A 20,606-nucleotide genomic window follows, 5' to 3' on the forward strand; every position below is an offset into this window, starting at 1 on the left:
CTTTCTCTGCTCACGAGATTACTAAGTGCACCCATTTTTAGCTCTTGGATATTTTTTATCCTCATGGTTCCGAGAATGCCACCCTTCCTCCCTCTCTGGTCTCTTCCTTCCTCCCAGCCTAGGCTGAGGAAAAGGAGTTCCTTGGGCAATAAGTACCTTCAGCACTTGGAGAGCGCCCTCCATTTCATTGAGTCCACAGCACCCTCTGGAATCCTGTAACTGGGAGTGTTAGAGAAGAGAGAGAGAGTTAATCCCCACGTTCCCAGAAGGGAAGAAGGGAGCAGCGAGGTTGGCTTGAGAGTTATGTTTAATCCCCTTTGGCTGCATGCCTGGCTTCAAGAAGCACGGATAGACATCATTGGTGGAGAAGAGGTGAGAGTCACTGGCCTGAGATGGACATGTTTTGTTTGTTTCTATTTCTTGGCCACTGGATGGGAGAAATATTGAGTTAGATTACAATTCAAGAATCAAGGATCAAGGATAGAATAAAACAAATTGAAAGAAAGATATTACCACTTAGAAGGAGAGGCGTCAAGGCCACTTAAAATCTGTTTATTGTAACACTGTATGATTTTATTCTGTGTAATAAGAATTTTATTCTTTGTAATGAAGTGTAATGACGAACGGTATAGATAAAAAGGGTGAAAAATTCACAAAAGTCCTATGAACAATTCATAAACTCACTCAAATCTTAAAAATAATCAAGGTAGATTTTTCTTTAATAATTCTAAACATAATCATAATCTGATTACAACACTAATATATTTTAATTGTTGACAAAGTTAAAAACAAAGAAAATCACATAGAAGAAACTAAAACTCACTCAAAATCCCACCCCCCCAAAAAATACTGTTAACAATTTGATGTATTTGTTTCCAGTAGTTTTTTCCTGCATATATACATATAATAATTTTAATAAAAGTGTATCATAAACTATATTGTTTTATAACCTCTTTTTTCACCAACAAAATATCATGACTATTTCACCATCATTAAATATTTTACATAATTTTATTTATTAAGAAAACTAAGTTAATTTTTTAATGTCTTACATGCACATGTGACAAAATTCAAATGATATAAAAAGATATACAATGAAAAGTAAGCCTCCTTCCTACTCCTCTTTCCTAGCCACCCAGTTCCCCTTTCAGAAGGCAGCCTTATGGCCAGTTTCTTGTGGATCCTTCTAAAAGAATATCATACATTTACAAGCAAATACATATATACATGCATGCACTTTGTTTTAACACAAATGATAGCATACTATACATTTTATATACATATACATATAGTATACATACTATACATTTTGTTCTGTACCTTGCTTTTTTTTTACTTAACAATGAGTCTTGGAGATCCTTCTATATCAGCACAGATATCATTCTTTTTAACAACTGTATAATTTATTGTAGGGACATGCCATAATTTATTTAGCCAGGTCTCTATTGATGGATGTGGATATCTAGGGTTGTTCTAGTCATCTGCTATTACAAACACTTGAACGACCATATGTATATTTAAGGGCCCAGCCAGTGCAATGCATCCTCAAACTATTTTTGGCCACTGCATGCATGTGGGATCTTAAGTCCCTGACCAGGGATCGAACCCATGCTCCCTGCAGTGGAAGCATGGAGCCTTAACCACTGGACCACCATGGAAGTCCCATCGTCAAACTATTTTATTTTGGCCACTTTGATAGGTTAAAATGCTACTTTATAGTCTTAATATTCATTTCTCTTATAAACAATGAGGTTGTGCGTAATTCATATTTTAAGAGCCATTATCACATCATTTTGTGATGTGATATTTTATGATAGCACTTACTGAGGTATAATTTACATACAGTGAGTGCACAAATCTTATGCAAACAGCTGGATGAATTTTATAACATATTTTGACACCTATGTGACCACCACCCAGATTGAAATCTAGAGCATTTTGATTGCCCCTGAAAGCTCCCTTTTGCCCTCTTCCTGTCAGTATCACCCCAAGGCAACCGCTACTTTGACTTCTGTCACTACAAATAAGTGTTGTTTATTCTTGAACTTGATATAAAAGGAATAATACAGTATGTGCTCTTTGAGTTTCAGTTCTTTCACTCAACTCCTTTTTGAGATTTATTGGTGTTCTATTATGACATCATTTTATTTTTTAATTAAAAAAATTTTTTTTGGAGTATAGTTGCTTTACACTGCTGTGTCAGTTTCTGCTGTACAGCAAAGTGAATCAGCCATATGTATCCCCCCTTTTTTGGATTTTCTTTCCATTTAGGTCACCACAGAGCACCGAGTAGAGTTCCCTGTGCTATACAGTAGGTTCTCCTTAGTTATCTATTTTAGACATAGTAGTGTATATATGTATGACATCATTTTAAATAGCAGCAAAGAATAAAATATATGTACATGCCATAGTGTAATCAATTCCTTGTATTAACCAGTCCCCTAAATGTAACTCCTTTCAGTTGTCTTCAATTTCTCATTATTATAAGCAGTGTTGATAATAAACATTCTTGTAGCTAAATATTTGCTACAAATATTCCCCTAGTACAAATTCTTAGGATTAGAATATCTGGGTCAATGGATATGTACAATCCAAGGATTTTGATTATGCAAATTTGAATTGCCCCTTAGAAGTATGGATGTACTGTCCTACCAGAAAAGAATGAGCATGCTCCTTTCGAAGAAGTTATACCCCCTTGAACCCTCATCTACACTGCGTATTACAATTAAGTTTTTGTTTTCTAGTTTGATAGGTGAAAAATGATGTTACTGTTTTTTTCTTCAAAAATGTTGATCATCTTTATGTTTATTGAACATTTGTATTTCTTCTTCTGTTGTTAGTACCTAACCCTTGTCTATATTTTTCTGGTTAGTTTTGTCCTTTGTTACTAATTTATGAGAGTTCTTTATGTAGTAAGAATATTAATATCTTTGTTTAAATTTTTTTCTTATTTAAAAATTATGTATTTTCATTTTGGAATAGTTTTAATCTAAATCAAAAAGAACAACAACAGCAAAAAACTCCTAAAATCCCACTGTCCAAGGATAGATACTGTTAACACGTTTTTCTGTGCAAGCTATACATATATACATATATATAATTTTTTTTACAGACATGGACTAATCCTTCATATACTCTTTTGTGTGTGTTTTTTTATACTGCATACTATTTTAAAAACCACTTTTTTCTTAAAATTATTTTGTGCATACCTTGTCATTACACATTTTTCTGTAACATCACCTATTCTATTTTCTTTTTTTAATTTCAAAGTAATACATTGTCATTGTAAAATATTTACATATCACAGAAAAAATGTAGTAAGCATAAGTTCCTGTCATTCTGCTCTCCAGTCATAACCACCATTAACAGATTTATATACAGTCTTACGTGTCTTTTTTCTAAGACTGTTCTATCCATATACTTTTTAAAAATGTATAATCACATTATACAAATTGTTTTTATTTTTTCACATGATCAGTCTTGGACATGTCAATATATGTAAACCAACCTTGCTCATTTTTTTTTTTTGCGGTGCGCGGGCCTCTCACTGTTGTGGCCTCTCCCGTTGCGGAGCACAGGCTCCGGACGCGCAGGCTCAGCGGCCATGGCTCACGGGCCCAGCCGCTCCGCGGCATGTGGTATCTTCCCGGACCGGGGCACGAACCCGTGTCCCCTGCATCGGCAGACTCTCAACCACTGCGCCACCAGGGAAGCCCCAACCTTGCTCATTTTAATGGGGGTAGATTATGGAGGTATCATACCCGATATCTTCTTGATGGATGTTTGAACTGTTTCTAGTTTTTCTTGGATACAAACGGTTGCAGTGAACACCCTTCTACACACATCTTTAAGTGCTTAAGCAAGTGTGCTACACACATAAAATAAATTCCTAGCATTGAAATCGCTGGGACAGAGTATGACCAGCATGGACTTTTAAATATTTAATAGAATCGTCCTCCAGAAAGCCTCTATCAGTTTACAGTACTCCCTTAGTTGTAGAGAGCACCTTCACAATTTCTTTCTCTTTGTGGATTCTGTTTTTTGGGCTTCAGAATCTTTCACCACAGAGACCAGATAAATATTCCAGGTAGATATTTATCATAAGCCAGATTTAAAAAAATTTTTTAATGTTAAAAAATATTTATTAGTATAAATAATATTTTCCTTTTTGCAGAGAAGTAAAAAGAAGGAAACAAAATAATACACTATCATCTCACTCTCTTTGGCATTAATAAAACAAGACAAAACAAAACACTTGTACATGGTTTAAAAATGTAAACTTTCCGGGATACAGACTGAGAAATGAAAGCCTCCTCTCTCCCAGTTTCTCTCCCCCAAATAACCACTGTTAATACTTTTTTTTTTTTTTTTGCGGTACGTTAATACTTCTATATAATTCCTTCTGGAAAAAAATTCTCCACATGTTGATGCAATATTGTAGCTATACCTAGACCCACATCTTCAGCTTTAGCCAACTTTTATGATTTCTTTTTTTTTTTTGAACCGCAAAGACTGTTTATTTGACACCAATAGCATACATCATAGTAAAAAGGAAACCAGTGATCCCAATTTAATGTTGTTTGGGGGACTCTAAGATAAAATAGTAAAATAAGTGGTATTAACAGTGGAAAGAAAGAGACAAAACTATTACATGCATATGATTTCATACTTGGTAACTCAAAAGACTGAACAAAGAAGCTAATAACATTAATAAGATATTTTATAATGTGATTGGATAGAGAATGAATAAATTGAAGGACCTATTATGTCCCAGGATCCAAAAATACACCTTATAATAAAGTATGACTTTTCTTAATTAGTTAAAACGTGTCTCCCAAACTCTGGTGTCCATAGATCTGAAGGTTTACATATCAGTTGAAGAAAGATGGACTCTAGTAAAATAATTTGACAACTAAGTCATAGTCTCTTTATACCGAATGACGGGAAAACACGACTGAGTAGTTTGTCACTTATGATGGAGAACAAGCATAGTCACATTTAATCTTACCAGAGATCTTCCCTTTAATATGACTAGATAGCAAATATATTCTGTTTGGCTCCCTGGGTTGTAAATATTTTGTATCTTTAGCATTCTTATCAGCACATGTGATTTATAACATATTATCTGAATTAAACAAAGTACTTGGAGGTCTGAGTGACTTGCTTCACAGTTTCTCTTAACTTAAAGCTGCTTCCCTAAAGGGAGATCTATATTTCTTTTTTTTTTAATTAATTAATTATTTTATTTTTGGCTGCATTGGGTATTCATTGCAGTGCGCGGGCTTCTCATTGCAGTGGCTTCTCTTGTTGCGGAGCACGGGCTCTAGGCGCGCGGGCTTCAGTAGTTGTGGCTCACGGGCTCTGGAGCGCAGGCTCAGTAGTTGTGGCGCACAGGCTTAGCTGCTCTGTAGCATATGGGATCTTCCCGGACCAGGGATCGAACCTGTGTACCCTGCATTGGCAGGTGTATCCTTAACCACTGTGCCACCAGGGAAGTCAGAAACCTAATATTTCTGATTTCATATATTCTTTTCACAAAGAGAGAGCTTGTGTTAATATTTCCACAACAGCTCAGTAGTTCGGTATTTGTGTATTTCATTTACACAATAGGCAACATACTATACATCTGTCCCTAACTTTGCGTCTTTCACTTAATACATCTTCAACACCTTTTCATATCAGGACATATGGATCTATTGAGGAAGATATTTTTTAACTTAGTGGTAGATTTTTTTTTTTTTTTTTGCGGTACACGTGCCTCTCTCTGCCGTGCCCTCTCCCGTTGTGGAGCACAGGCTCCAGATGCGCAGGCCTAGCGGCCATGGCTCACGGGCCCAGCCGCTCCGCGGCATGTGGGATCCTCCCAGACCGGGGCACGAACCCGTGTCCCCTGCATCGGCAGGCGGACTCTCAACCACTGCGCCACCAAGGAAGCCCCCAGTGGTAGATTTTTTAATGTTAATATATTGTTCTTCACTCTCCACAGCCTGTGGCCCTCTTGTCTTTTCCCATTTGGCTTCCCAGGCTGGGGGTCTGGGATGGTGAGTGCTAAATCATCACACCAAGACTGAGATCCACTCATGCAGTCTCGCTGTGTGACACTCCTCAATGACATTCTACCCCACAGACACAACTCCTGATGTCAGTACTAAATTTTGCCTCTCGTTGGTTTCCCTCATCCCCATAATTGTCCACGTGTACAGAAGGTTGAAGAACGGGTGCCTTTTCGGGTGTTTCTCCTCCCTCACACCTGCCTGCTGATGTCTGCCATCTGTTATTTCCATTCCAGGGGAAGCCATATATCTTCGACCGTGTATTCCCTCCAAACACGACTCAGGAGCAAGTTTACCATGCGTGTGCCATGCAGATTGTCAAAGGTAATGAATGTATTTTTAGAATGTACTTTTTTCAGGCTCCTCATTCCCTACCCCACTCCTCTCTACCAGTGTTCTTTCTCTGCCATCTCTTCAGATGTCCTTGCTGGCTACAATGGCACCATTTTTGCTTATGGACAGACATCCTCAGGGAAGACACATACTATGGAGGTGAGGGTTCTGACTTTTATGGGAATGAGGAGCTGGGAGTGTTAATAGGAGGCCAAGGAATCTCAGTAGGGAAAGATCTAGAAATTGAGGGCTGCCTGGTACAGAGGATGAACGGAGGGCAGCGTTATAGTGGAAGTTTAATGGAATCCCTTCAGCCTGCTGCAGTTCACCCTCCTTTCCACTACTCCAGTTTTCTTCTTTTCACCTGGAAAAGCAGCAGCAATGAAAGTCCAGAGAGCTGCTCACGTCCCTCCTCCTTCCACTAAAAGGTAGTGACCACCCCCTAAGTTAGGATAGTCTCCTTAGCAGCTGTTATCTCTGTGTTCATCTGCATACCGCCAAGTTGTCTGATCCCTCCTGAGCCCAGCCTCATTCCAGAATACCCTTACTCCCCAGGGAAAGCTGCACGACCCTCAGCTGATGGGAATCATTCCTCGAATTGCCCAAGACATCTTCAACCACATCTACTCCATGGATGAGAACCTTGAGTTCCACATCAAGGTGATCAGGGCATGACTGCTGGGCATCCTCTTATGGGACTGGGAGGGGAAGATCTAGTATGAACCCACTGAGATCCTGGCACCCCAACTTATTCTCCACCCTGGTTACCTAAGTTCTTCTCTGCCAACATAGTCTCTTCTGCCCTTTCCCTCCCACCACCACCATTTGAGTGGGTTGCGTTAGCCTGAGATCCCTGTATCAGATTTAAGATAGGCCCTCTTCACTTCATACTTCTCCTTTCTCCCCAACCAGGTTTCCTACTTTGAGATTTACCTGGACAAAATCCGCGACCTTCTGGATGGTGAGTGGTGTTTAACCCCGGAGAGTGGGGTGAGGAGGGCAAGGAAGAGAAAGATCACATTGCTTTTGGGCTCTTGGGTTTTGGTACTGTTTGGCGAGTGATGCAGCAGGCACACAAGGACACACACACTTGTACTCATGTCCCTTGCCTCCACTCACCAAGAATTTCCCAAACCGAAAGGGTCAGAAGATGAGCTTAGATGCCCAGGCCCACATATAAACAGCCTGAGTCTAGCTGCAGCCCTGGGGCTGGAATCCTGCAGGAGGAAAAACAGCCTTCAGCGCGTGCAGGGGGTTTAATCTTCACAGGGGAGTCTTCCTCCCTCTTGCACATAGAGGAATCCACCATCCGAGTAGACTGCAGCGTGCAGGGGTTGGGGAGGTGGGGGGCTGGAAGTGCTGGCCTTGCTCACCCTAAATTGTCTTGATTCAGTGACCAAGACAAATCTGTCTGTGCACGAGGACAAGAACCGAGTGCCGTTTGTCAAGGTGAGAGTGGGGATGGGACACCCAGGTGGGGCCAGTGTATTGAGAGTGCAGGTGTAGGAGGACGGTAGACCAAAGGCCCACCCAGAAGTTGGAGGGCGGACATCCTGGTGGGGTGAGACATGCCAAGGGGCTGGGGAGAGTCCGGAGCCCGGGAAGAGGCACCGTCTTGAGAGGTCATTTGGTCACTGTGCAGGTAATTTAATTTGCAGATCAAAGTGCATGGGTCACTGTCCATTTGCCCCCTACAGGGTTGTACTGAGCGCTTTGTGTCCAGCCCAGAAGAAATTTTAGATGTGATTGATGAAGGGAAATCAAATCGTCATGTGGCTGTCACCAGTGAGTGGGGAGATAAGGGGATCTTGACCGTGGGGTCTGCCTCTCCTCTGTGCCCTCTGGGGCTGAGGGACGCGAAAGTGAGCAAGGGAAGGCTGTGTCTTCCAGAGGACGAGGGACGCTTGTCTGTGTGACCCTGAGACCTGCTGCCGGGGAGACGTAGGGGCTAGGCTAGTCCCGACGGACACCCCCTCTCTTGGCGGGTGGAGGCAGTGGTCCGTGGAATCCGGGGCTGAGGGCTTCCGTTACGCAGGGGGTGGTACGGGGACTGTTTCATCCTCCCTCCTACAGACATGAATGAACACAGCTCTCGAAGCCATAGCATCTTCCTCATCAACATCAAGCAGGAGAACATGGAGACCGAGCAGAAGCTCAGTGGGAAGCTGTATCTAGTGGACCTGGCAGGGAGCGAGAAGGTTGGGGGTCCTGTCGGGGTGGGGTGGGCAAGGAAGGAAGCCTTGGAGGGGGGTGGCCTTTCTGTAAATCAAAATAACTTTCTTATTGAGCTAGAATTCACATACCATAAAGTTCACCCTTTTAAAGCATATAATTCAGTGACTTTCAGTATGTTTGGCAGGTTGTGCGTCATCACCACTAATTCCAGAACATTTTCACCACCTGTTGACTGTCATGCCCTCTTCTCCCCTCCCCCATCCCCTGGCAACCACTAATCTACTTTCTGACTCTGGATTTGACTTTCTGGACATTGCACATAAATGGAATCATATAACGTGTGTGTGTGTGTGTGTGTGTGTGTGTGTGTGTGTGTGTGTGTGTGTGTGTGTGTGTGTGTGTGTGTGTGTGTGTGTGTGTGTGTGTGTGTGTGGTGAGGTCTGTAGCAAGAGCGTTTAGGGAAACAGAGGAAGGGCCTTCTCTGTCCTTTCCCTCTCCCCGTCTCCTTGGACTAAGCCACCTTACGTGGAGAAGAGGTGGGGAGAGCCCACTCCCTCTGCAGCCGCTCACGACATACTCACCCCTTCGTGCCCTGGTAGGTCAGCAAGACTGGAGCAGAGGGAGCCGTGCTGGACGAGGCCAAGAATATCAACAAGTCCCTGTCAGCTCTGGGGAACGTGATCTCTGCGCTGGCTGAGGGCACAGTGAGTGCTCCTTAGGTGTCCGCAGCCCTCAAGCCCCACCCCGTCTTCTGCCTTCTCCTAATGCCCCACCTCATCATGCCAGTTCATGGGTTGCTCCGCCCCTAGTCAGCACCACCGTCCCTTCTTTATTTTTATTTTTTAAATTTTTTTGGCTGTGCCATGCGGCTTACAGGATCTCAGTTCCCTGACCAGGGATTGAACCTGGGCCACAGCAGTGAAAGCCCGGAAGCCTAACCACTAGGCAACCAGGGAACTCCCCCACCATCCTTTCTGATTCCCCCGTTGAATTTTTTTTTCTGATTTGCGGCCTCTCTCTTTCCCCAGAAAAGCTACGTTCCATATCGTGACAGCAAAATGACACGGATTCTCCAGGACTCCTTGGGAGGAAACTGCCGGACAACCATGTTCATCTGCTGCTCACCGTCCAACTACAATGATGCGGAGACCAAGTCCACCCTGATGTTTGGACAGCGGTCGGTGGCAGGGTCCCCTAACTCCCTGCCGCAGCCCCTGCAGCGCTCTCCCCTCAGGGTCTTGTGAGCCTTAATGGAGGTCTCATCTCTTCGTTCTCCTCTCCAGGGCAAAGACCATTAAGAACACTGCCTCCGTGAATCTGGAGTTGACTGCCGAGCAGTGGAAGAAGAAATATGAGAAGGAGAAGGAGAAGACAAAGGCTCAGAAGGAGACGATTGCAAAGCTGGAGACAGAGCTGAGCCGGTGGCGCAGTGGTTAGCAACGGGTCCAGTGGGTGCAGGGAGCCAGAGAGGGCTCCTACGATCTCCAAGGGGGGCTGCGTTTCCGGAGGGGTGCAGTAGAGCAGTCATGAGAGAAAGCGAGAGCGGCTTGACTGCCTTTACCCCCACCCCCCGAAAGGTTGACGGTCCATTTGGCAAGAGAGATGGAGGCCTGGAGGTCTCTGCATTGTACAGTGAGGGAGGAAGGACCCTCGGATGCAGCTGTCCCTTCTCCCATCCCTCACCTTGTTCCACCCCTTTGCCAGGAGAGGACGTGCCAGAGACGGAGCGCCTGGCTGGGGAGGATGCTGCTCTGGGAGCTGAGCTCTGTGAGGAAACGCCCGTGAACGACAACTCATCCATCGTGGTGCGCATCGCGCCTGAGGAGCGGCAGAAGTATGAGGAGGAGATCCGCCGCCTCTACAAGCAGCTTGATGACAAGGTAAGGACAGTCGGGCAGGGCACAGAGGTGAGAGCCCAGTGGGATGGTAAGTGAGGGATTAAAGAAGTAGATTATCCTGCTGTTTTTCTGATTTTAAAAGAGATGAATGTTCATTATTGAAAATGTGGAAGATAAATAAAAATACATAGAAGAAAATTTAAATCATCTCCTCCCACCATTCAGAAATAAAGCCACGCAATTGAGATGATACCATATATGTAACTTTGCATCCGATTTTTCCATTCCTCATTATATAATGAGCAATTTCCTACTTTGTTAACAACTCTTCATAAAAGTGTTTTAAAACAGCTGCCTAACAGTCCATTTATCAGAATGTATTTAACCATTTACTTAGTTACAGGCCTTCTAGGGTTTTTTGTTTGTTTTTTTGTTGGTTGGTTGTTTTTGCTATTATAAATCGCCCTGAAATGACTATCTTTGTCTCTTGTGCGTAAGACTTTGCTTTGGAATGATTTGATTAGAATGGAGCACGAGAGTGGGATTTCTCAGTTAAAGGATATGAACATTTAAAGGCTTTTGCTGTGCATTGTCAAGGTTATACCAACTTCTAGGAAGAAAGGGATTAAAAAAATGAGGGCAGGGGTCAAGGAAAGAAGCCGAGGGAAAGACCCCTTTCTTTTTTTAGGATGTGGAGTTTCTAAATCAAAGCCTAAACTAGCTGGATTTGTATCAGGATCCACGTGTACCCCAACCCTGTAAGTCTACACTGGAAAGAGTAGCTCCCTTCACCCCGCCTTTACCCCTTTTGCCTCCAACAGGATGATGAGATCAACCAGCAGAGCCAACTCATAGAGAAGCTCAAGCAGCAGATGCTGGACCAGGAAGAGGTAATGGGAAGGAGGGCAAGACACGAGAGGAGAGGGTTGTGTGTTCACCCCTGAAAGGCATCAAAAAGACCTTTCCCTGATAAGATGGAAGAAGGGGCATTCTGCTTAGGGCTGAGTCACCCTCCAAGACTCTAGAAATCTGGAAACTTAATTGGGGTTTTGCTTAAAGCACGGATGCCGGAGTCTGGGTGCTTCTTCATTCTGTTGCCCTACTTCTGTGAAGCGGAAAGCCCACTTCCTCTTGACTCTTGCTTTGGCCCTTGCTTCTCTCCTAGACCTATACCTGGGTGGGGGTCTCAGCTTCCCCAGACCAAGGGGCCGTGGAAGTGGTCGCCGGCAGAGGACTTCCTCATGTGGCTCGCCCCTCCCTTGCAGCTGCTGGTGTCCACTCGAGGAGACAATGAGAAGGTCCAGCAGGAGCTGAGCCACCTGCAGTCGGAGAACGACGCCGCGAAGGACGAGGTGAAGGAGGTGCTGCAGGCACTGGAGGAGCTGGCCATGAACTACGACCAAAAGTCCCAGGAGGTGGAGGAGAAGAGCCAGCAGAACCAGCTTCTGGTGGATGAGCTGTCTCAGAAGGTGGTGAGTAGCCGGCTCGGAGCTCCCTGGCCTCAGAACATCCTCCACATCCAAAGGGACCTCTGCTTCCTGATGGGTCAGGATCACGTTTGCACCTTTGCACTGCCGTTCAGTGTGTCGTGGGACACTCCCCCATCCCGCCACTGCACTTGGCCCTTCTGACCCCTCTCTCTTCCAGACCCTTCTGCAGGGCTTGTGTTCTCTTCATCGCAGCCATCAGGGTCATGCATGAAGGGAGAGGCCTCCGCCTGGGCTGGGGAGGGGAGCAGGAAGATGGCGATGGGATGACCTGAAGGGCTGTCCCCAGGCCACCATGCTGTCCCTGGAGTCTGAGTTGCAGCGGCTACAGGAGGTCAGTGGACACCAACGAAAACGAATTGCTGAGGTGCTGAACGGGCTGATGAAGGACCTGAGTGAGTTCAGTGTCATCGTGGGCAACGGGGAGATTAAGCTGGTGAGTGGAGAAAGAGGCGGCAGCCTTGTTCAGGTCATTCTCGTTCTGGGCCCTGGTGGGAGGTGCCGGTGAGACAATCCAGGCCCTCAGGGATACTGGGAAGGCGGGGTGCCAAAGATCCAGGAAACATGCCTGCAAACTAGACACAGGAAAGCAGGTAGAGGTTTGCATAGACTCAACTGAAATACACATTCTAAATCCACACACCAACTGAAATTCACATTGCTGAATAAAGAAGCAGTGGAGATGTGCTTACAGCAGGATTTGGAGATGGGAGCACACAGTTAGGAATGACATATGCAGATCTGTGGCAGTGACAGTGACCCGTCTGGGTGATCAAGCAGGTCAGTTTGACTACAGAATATCCTATTGCTCTACAGGATGAAAGAAGGTGACTGTCAGAATTGGATCTTTAAGCACAGAGAGAGGGATTTAGTGTGAAATGACAGGTGATACAGAGCTGCTAGAAGTCATCTGGAACATACCCGTCCCACCCGAGTCCCTGTGTCTCTGGGTGTGTGTGCCTGGGGGCTAGGCCGAGTAGAAGGAAATGGATAAAGGGCTTCCCGGCAGCAGAGAGGCACCTCCTCCCTCCCTTGCTCTCCCACAGCCGGTGGAGATCAGCGGGGCCATCGAGGAGGAGTTCACTGTGGCCCGACTCTACATCAGCAAAATCAAATCCGAAGTCAAGTCTGTGGTAAAACGGTGCCGGCAGCTGGAGAACCTCCAGGTCGAATGTCACCGCAAGATGGAAGTGACTGGGCGGGAGCTCTCATCCTGCCAGCTTCTCATCTCCCAGGTGAGTGCAGAGGTCCAGAGCCTTTGGGTGCCATGGGAGAGGACGGGCAACTCTGTGCTTATGGGATAACTCCTAGCACCCATGTTTATGTCAAGAGCCTAGGGTCAACTGAAGTCAAGGACAGAAGAGCTGGGGGGAAGCATGAGAGGGTCCAGGCTAGAGAAGTGAAGGATCGGGGGGTACTGCCCTCTGATCCAAGAGGGTCTAAAGGAAGGGTCTCCAGAGGAATGTCCCTCGACCCTGCATCCCCATGGGAGGTGTAGCAGGAAGGGAGGAGAGCTGGAGCTTATGGAGGTCTGCACTGCCTGGAGTTGGGTCCTTTGCTGCATCCATCTTCTTCCTCTCATGAACCCTCACCCCACCAGCATGAGGCCAAGATCCGCTCCCTGACGGAATACATGCAGAGCGTGGAGCTCAAGAAGCGGCACCTGGAAGAGTCCTATGACTCCCTGAGTGATGAGCTGGCCAAGCTCCAAGCCCAGGGTGAGGCCCTCTTAAACGTCCAACCCCCCCATCCTGGGATCTAAGATTGCAGAGGGGACAGGGAGGGAAAGTGACAAACATCACAGGAAACCACCCAACGGCACACTCACCAAAGCATTAGACTGAAATCGTGGAGTCCAACTCACATGCCGCTTAGCACGCTCTTGCGCGTAGCTCAGCTTCCATGAACCATAAACCCTGCATTGTTCTGTGTCCCTGCTGTATGAAATTGGACCGTCCTCACCCAGAAGAACATCCCTGTGGGCCCATTCTGGGTGGACGTGCCTTGCTGTGCCTGGAGCTCTGGTCACAATGTGAAGTTCTGTCCGGAGGAGGTAGGTCTGATGTAAGCTGTCTTCCCCTCTCTCCCTCAGAAACTGTGCATGAAGTGGCCCTGAAGGATAAGGAGCCAGACACACAGGACTCAGAAGATGTGAAGGTGAGTGGGGAAGGCGTGGGGAGGACTGGAGCCCAGCAGGGCTGTGCTGGTCCTCACTGAGCGGGTGTCTGGGAGTCTAGCTTTGAGCTTGGGGTGGGGTTGTTTGCAGAAGGCCCTGGAGCTGCAGATGGACAGCCACCGGGAGGCCCATCACCGGCAGCTGGCCCGGCTCCGGGATGAGATCAATGAGAAGCAGAAGACCATTGACGAGCTCAAAGAGTAAGAGTTCCCCAGGGAGGCTCATCTCCACCTGGTCCCCTCCCCTTGCTGTGCCTACTCAGATGCTCCCTCTTGCACCAGGATCCGGTTCTTTACCTTCCATGTGTCATTCCCCTGACAATGACAGCCCAACTCCAGGAGGTACAAGGAGTGAGGACTAGTCCCTATCTGCAAGGCTATTCTGATTAGATAGCTCAGGGCCCCTCACCCTGTCATGGAAGCAGTGGCCTGAGTCTGCCTCTGATACCCGAAGGTATAGAAGAAAGAAAGTGTTTGAGGAGCTGGGCTTCCCTTTGCCTCTTGCTGACGTCTTTTTGTTCTCCCCAATACCTCTTTGCCCCCCGCAGCCTGAATCAGAAGCTCCAGTTAGAGCTGGAGAAGCTTCAGGCTGACTATGAGAAGCTGAAGAATGAAGAACATGAGAAAAGCACCAAACTCCAGGAGCTGACGTGAGTGACGGGTCTGCCTGCAGACCCTACTCAGACATGCTGCAGAGGCAAGACACAATCTAGATGTGAATATGGTGACCACAGGAAGCAAGTGCCTCAGAAGAACAGTTCGATGGGGTGGGGAAGGGGGAAAAAGGGAGGCTTCTGTTCAATATTAGCAGACATGGAAGGATGTGGGGGATGTTTTGTGACGCGTAAAAAGCAGGTTACAAACAGTAGGAATGGTGTAATCCCATAACAGTTATGTGGGATATGCATGCATGGAAGAGTCTGGAAGGATGGACACCAGAATGTTCCCGGTGGTTTGATCTGTAAGTAGTAGAATCATGGGCTTTTTATGGAACTCGTTTACTTATCTTTTTTTTTCTTTTCTAATTTCTGCACTGTGAACATGGGTAACTTGTGTAATATATAATAATAAAATATAGATCAAAGGAATGGAGGAGGGAGGATAGAGGGAGGCAGGGAGGCCCTGAGGGATTCTTCTGTTTCCCTCTTCCTCCAGATTTCTGTATGAGCGACACGAGCAGTCCAAGCAGGACCTCAAGGGTCTGGAGGAGACAGTTGTGAGTGGTTTCCTTCCCTGCCAGGTTAACAGGGTATGGGTGGAGGGCTTCAGTTCTTCCTCCCGATTTCTTCCTAACCCCATTCCTCCTAGCCTTTCTGCAGAGTCAGTCTGTGGCATGATCAGGACGCACCTTTTCCTAAAGGATGAGTGACTCATTTGTCTAGAGAGACTGAAGGGTCCAGTAATTTGGGAGGGGGAACGGTGACCGGGTATTTGGAGGACCCCAATTTTTCATCATTGTTTCCAGGCCCGGGAACTCCAGACCCTCCACAACCTTCGCAAGCTGTTCGTTCAAGACGTCACGACTCGAGTCAAGAAAGTGAGTGCCGTCTCGGGGTCTCCCAAGCCCCCATATCCTCCCCCTTTCCCCAGGCTTCTCCAGACCCTGTGGCCTTCAGTGGGGCTGGCTGGACCTGGTCTGGGTGGGACCTGATTGGCCTCAGGACAGCCACACCTTTCCCCTGCCTCTGTCTCTCATCAGAGTGCAGAAATGGAGCCCGAGGACAGTGGGGGGATTCACTCCCAAAAGCAGAAGATTTCCTTTCTTGAGAACAACCTGGAACAGCTTACAAAGGTTCACAAACAGGTAAGAGTGAGGGTAAGGGGTGAAGAGAACTCTTGAGGCCGGGAACCTAGGATACCTAAATCTTTGGAAGCCCTTGGATTTAGGAAAATCTACTTGCATGTTTTCCTTACTTTTCCCTTTTCCCTTTCCTACAAATCCCTTCTTTATCCCGTATTTGGTTCCACTTTTACCTTGTTCTTGGTTCTATGCCTGTTTTCCCTTTCCCAAAGCTCCCAGCCTGCCTCTGCTCAAAGTGGAATTCCCCAGGCCTACGCTGTTGGAGGGAAAGGTTGAAACTGATAGAGGTTTCAGAGGCATGGGGCCGTGACCGTACACAAGGGATACTGGTCAGACGTTAGCCAGAGACGGAGAGCAGAGAGACAAGAAGTCAGGAAGCTGGGCTTTCTCTCATGGAGAGGACTCCCTCTGCCTAGGCCTGGGGCAGGCACACAGGGCAATTACATGATGTCCTCAGACGGCCCAACTGGCCCCTGGTCAGGGCCAGTGAAAACTCCTGTGTATTAAGTTGCTGCCTCTCTATCCCCCTCCTTGCTGCTGCGGTTCCTTAGGTGGAAGACTGGGTTTCAAAGGTATGGGGTGGGGAGGTGGAAGGGGCAGTCCAAAGGAGTCAGGACAGGAAATGTTTGGGGCATACATAGAAGGATCACCCTGGCTAGCGCCAAATAGCTGAGCCTTGAAGACAGATGCAACAGACTGTCAACTGGCTCTTTTAACTGATTCGTAAAATAAACCCTAACCTATGCTTCATTCCCTTCTTTTCGAATCCACCTTAAAATTCGTTTTAAACTCACGTTCTCATTAAACTACAGCTTCAACTTCTTTTCTTCCCAGTGCCATACCCAGCATATATAGTAAATACCCAGTACATCTTCTTATTTTTTTAAATAATGAAGAAAATCCTAGAACTGTGGCCCAGTGGTAGTCCACAGGGTTTATTTATTTTATTTCGACCTGCAGAGGGCTTTAGTACCATCTTTCCCCCTTTACCTATTATAAAACAGTGTGAACAACATTATAGAAAAGTTGAAAGGGAAGAAACTTTTGTAATCGGTTTTGTCATTCTTTTTCATTTCTGTGTTCATTTTCCTTCTTAATCCAAATGCATATTACATTGCTTTTTTTCCCCAATTTTTGTCATTGTAGTAAAGTACACATAACATAAAATGTATGACCTTTAATCATTTTAAGTGCACCATTCGGTGGCCTTAAATCCATTTGTAATGTTGTGCAGCCATCACCACCATCCCTCTCCAGAGATAAGTCTTTTCATCCTGTAGAACTGAAACTCCATCCCCATTAAATAAGAACTCCTCATTCCCTGCTCCTCCACCCCCTGGCAACCCCCATTCTACTTTGTCTCTATAACTTTGACTACTCTAAGAATCTCACCTAAGTGGAATCATCTGGGATTTGTCCTTTTGTGACTTGTTCATTTCACTTAGCATAATGTCCTCCAGGTTCATCCACATTGTGGCACATTTCAGGACATCACAGGCTGTTTTCCTTTTCCCCCGTGAAGGCTCTGCCTCTGTTCTAAGTCTCAAAGACCAAAAGCTACTCACCTATAGGAGAGAGGACTCCTAATATCCTACCTCAGGGGACACAAGACTAGAAAGGAAAACATGAGTGATGTAGAAACCTCTCAGTCAACAGAATCTTAAATAGCCAGGGCCATAACCCTATTACAAATTAAGCTAAGTTATTGTCACAGCAAAACATTGTTTATAATCTGTAGATTGTCCAAAATTAAAGGGACAATTCTCCCAGTGTTCCCTGCTGCACTGATTTACCTGATATCTTCCAAGGCCGGCTCCTCCTGCAATCTGTAGGGCCCTAGTCATTGTGTGAAACCTTGTAAAAAGATCAGGAAGTCTTTTCTGGATGCAAGGTGGTTAATACCACGCTGTAGCTTAATTTAAATGGGGAGAGGGACAGCCCAGGAAATCCTTGAACATGAAGGTAATGAGCACAAATGTTTGTGAGACTTCAAAACATTTTCTTTCCTTCCTATGGGGCGGCCATGTGTGTATGTGTATCTGTGTCTGTGTGTGTGTGCGTGTGTGTGTGGTGCGTGGGCTCCTGTATTCCAGCTTCTGCTCCTGCTCTACACTGCACCTAACCTGCACTCAACACCATCTCCACCCTCCAAACTGCTACTGTGCTCTTGCTGCCTCGCCCTGTGCATGCCCACAGAGTCATCTCTGGGGGAGGGGGAGGGGCCTCATTCCCATGGTTGCCCTGGGGCTGTTGGTCTGGCACCAGCTGTGAGATATTGGGGGGTTGGTGGTGTTTAGGCCAGGAGGAGACTGGAACTCTTGCTCTCCCAAGCGTTCTGGGCTACAGAGGAGTTGGCATGTTTTTGCTGCCTGGAAAATGATGGAACTTTTTAATGCCTGACCACCGTTTGCTAAAGGGAGAAGGAAAGAACTGGCCAGAACAGCAATTAGGTAAAGGGAATGAGGCCTTTGGAGGAAACCACATGGTCTCCACCTTCCCTGACATGACTTTTCCTTATTCTCTCTCCCACCCTCACCCCCGACTCCGCTGCCTTGTTCGCCTCTCTCCCCGCCTCTTCGCCGGGGCTCGTCCCACAGCTGGTACGTGACAATGCAGATCTGCGTTGTGAGCTTCCTAAGTTGGAAAAACGACTTAGGGCTACGGCTGAGAGAGTTAAGGCCCTGGAGGGTGCACTGAAGGAGGCCAAGGAGGGCGCCATGAAGGACAAGCGTCGGTACCAGCAGGAGGTGGACCGCATCAAGGAGGCCGTTCGGTACAAGAGCTCCAGCAAACGGGGCCATTCTGCCCAGATTGGTGAGTGGGGAGTGGGCGTCAACAGGCGTACGGGAGGGATCACCACCTGGGGGAACCCAGCAAATTCCTCAGTGTAACCCCACCCCAGCCTCACCCCACCACCACTACAAAACAGTAGAAAAGTGAATTACCTTACTTGCAACTCAGTTCAGCTCTAGCTAAATGACCTTGCAGGGCAACTGCAAGGTAACAAATAGCCTCTTCACGGTCATTTTCCTTTCTTTGCCGCAGCCAAACCCGTCCGGCCTGGCCACTACCCAGCATCTTCACCCACCAACGCCTATGGCACCCGGAGCCCTGAGTGCATCAGTTACACCAACAGCCTCTTCCAGAACTACCAGAATTTGTACCTGCAGGCGGCACCTAGCTCCACCTCAGACATGTAGTGAGTGACCGTGGGCGGGCTGAAGTCCCAACCCAAGGCTCTCTGCACCCTATAAGGCATAAGACTGGGTTAATTATTGGGTGAGACTTAATTCTTTTCCTAAGTAGCTTCATTTCTAACCCTTTCTCAACTTCACACCTTTGATTAGAAGGTGGGCATCTGCCCTCCCAGCCTGAGGCCATGTTTGTTGTCCTCTGGTCTCTGGGGATGGGAGGGGTGGATGGCTTCATCCCTGAGGGTGAGTGTGGATCAGTGGTCCTCGGAATAGTGGAAGGTGGGTGCCAGAGGTTGCATCTCTCTCCTCTGCTCCATCCAGCTTTGCAAACTCCTGTACCAGCAGTGGGGCCACATCTTCTGGAGCCCCCTTGGCTTCCTACCAGAAGGCCAACATGGACAATGGTGAGTGAAAAAGATGGGTAACCAGCCTGTGGGATCCCCAGGGCAAGTTGAAAAGTATCAGAAAAGTAAGTGACCCTGCACCTACAGCTCAAACACTGCATCCCTTCAGGGTCTTGGACGCTTAGAAGTGGATTCCTCTGGTCACGTGCCTGTCCCAACCCTTCCCTTCCCTTCCCCTTCTCCTCTCCTCTGTGAGGGCTGAGGGAGGCTTTTTCTCAAACAAAATAATGATGCAGCTTGGGGTAGTTTAAGACGAGTGCCACAGACCCAGATGGCAGCTATGTTGCCAAGACACTTACCTCTTTCTCCAAGGGATTAGGATGAGAGAGGGTTTGAGGAGACCGTTAGTAACACCCAATCTCTTTTTTCCTTCTTCCAATCTTGTGTTCTCCATGATGTTCTCTTCAGGAAATGCCACAGATATCAATGACAATAGGTACGCCGGTTGCCACTGCTCTTGGGCTCTCTGGGTGGGACCAGAAGAAATGGTTACATTTCCCTCATGCCTTACTTAGAGGTTCGCTGGAGACTTTGGGGAAAGGAGGAGGAAATGAGAACCATTCTCGCCATCACTGTGTTGTCCAGGAGGTCCAGTCACCCCCAGCCTCGGTGTAGAACACTGTCCCCTCCTCCAATTCTCCCTGTGGTTCCTCCCCATGCCAGCTATGGGGGCTGGGAGAAAACGCCATGGACGTCTGATGACCTGGGTTTCCCTCCTACTTTGGGGAACTTTGTGACCTTGGGCAAGTCAGCTCTATCTCTCTGGCCTTGATTTGCCCTGTATTCCTGCCCTTCATTATCTCACCGGGATGCTGAGAGAGCAAAGTGACAGGAATGCTGTCATTTATACGGAGCTGACAATGCTGTGATTATGCTGGGTCTCTTCTTCCAGGAGTGACCTGCCATGCGGCTACGAGGCTGATGACCAGGCCAAGCTGTTCCCTCTCCACCAAGAGACGGCAGCCAGCTAATCTCCCACACGGGCTGCTGCATACCTGCACTTTCAGGTAGTTTCAGGCCGCTTCCTCTGACCAGCCTCAGGTTGCCTCCTTTCTTGCCCTCAGCTTCTTTGTTTCTCCTGCTTTTTTTTAAATCATCTCAAAACTTTTACTATATAGTTGTCCCTCAACTCCTGCCGTCCCCTCC

At 46.9% G+C, this 20,606-nt stretch overlaps 1 protein-coding gene across 2 annotated transcripts in view; it reads left to right on the plus strand.

The window, feature by feature from the left end:
- The window catches only part of KIF5A (kinesin family member 5A), a 28,900-nt gene that overhangs the window by 5,120 nt on the left and 3,174 nt on the right, over positions 1-20,606 (plus strand). Inside the window, exons 2-29 of one of the 2 annotated variants that reach the window (XM_060025077.1) lie at positions 6,290-6,377; positions 6,472-6,545; positions 6,942-7,046; positions 7,299-7,347; positions 7,780-7,835; positions 8,084-8,171; positions 8,460-8,584; positions 9,161-9,265; positions 9,590-9,738; positions 9,845-9,993; positions 10,266-10,441; positions 11,221-11,289; positions 11,665-11,871; positions 12,176-12,322; positions 12,933-13,121; positions 13,487-13,604; positions 13,979-14,043; positions 14,153-14,262; positions 14,610-14,711; positions 15,217-15,277; positions 15,527-15,598; positions 15,761-15,865; positions 16,414-16,434; positions 18,460-18,676; positions 18,908-19,061; positions 19,378-19,460; positions 19,869-19,896; positions 20,353-20,467. In XM_060025077.1, coding sequence (XP_059881060.1) covers positions 6,290-6,377; positions 6,472-6,545; positions 6,942-7,046; positions 7,299-7,347; positions 7,780-7,835; positions 8,084-8,171; positions 8,460-8,584; positions 9,161-9,265; positions 9,590-9,738; positions 9,845-9,993; positions 10,266-10,441; positions 11,221-11,289; positions 11,665-11,871; positions 12,176-12,322; positions 12,933-13,121; positions 13,487-13,604; positions 13,979-14,043; positions 14,153-14,262; positions 14,610-14,711; positions 15,217-15,277; positions 15,527-15,598; positions 15,761-15,865; positions 16,414-16,434; positions 18,460-18,676; positions 18,908-19,061; positions 19,378-19,460; positions 19,869-19,896; positions 20,353-20,431 — 2,991 coding nt within the window. In that variant the 3' untranslated portion in view covers positions 20,432-20,467. The remainder of the gene's footprint in view (positions 1-6,289; positions 6,378-6,471; positions 6,546-6,941; positions 7,047-7,298; positions 7,348-7,779; positions 7,836-8,083; positions 8,172-8,459; positions 8,585-9,160; positions 9,266-9,589; positions 9,739-9,844; positions 9,994-10,265; positions 10,442-11,220; positions 11,290-11,664; positions 11,872-12,175; positions 12,323-12,932; positions 13,122-13,486; positions 13,605-13,978; positions 14,044-14,152; positions 14,263-14,609; positions 14,712-15,216; positions 15,278-15,526; positions 15,599-15,760; positions 15,866-16,413; positions 16,435-18,459; positions 18,677-18,907; positions 19,062-19,377; positions 19,461-19,868; positions 19,897-20,352; positions 20,468-20,606) is intronic. The other variant, XM_060025078.1, reaches the window with a different exon arrangement.

The sequence above is a fragment of the Delphinus delphis genome, chromosome 11 (genome assembly GCF_949987515.2).
Source record: "Delphinus delphis chromosome 11, mDelDel1.2, whole genome shotgun sequence".
In the NCBI taxonomy this organism is placed as follows: domain Eukaryota; kingdom Metazoa; phylum Chordata; class Mammalia; order Artiodactyla; family Delphinidae; genus Delphinus; species Delphinus delphis.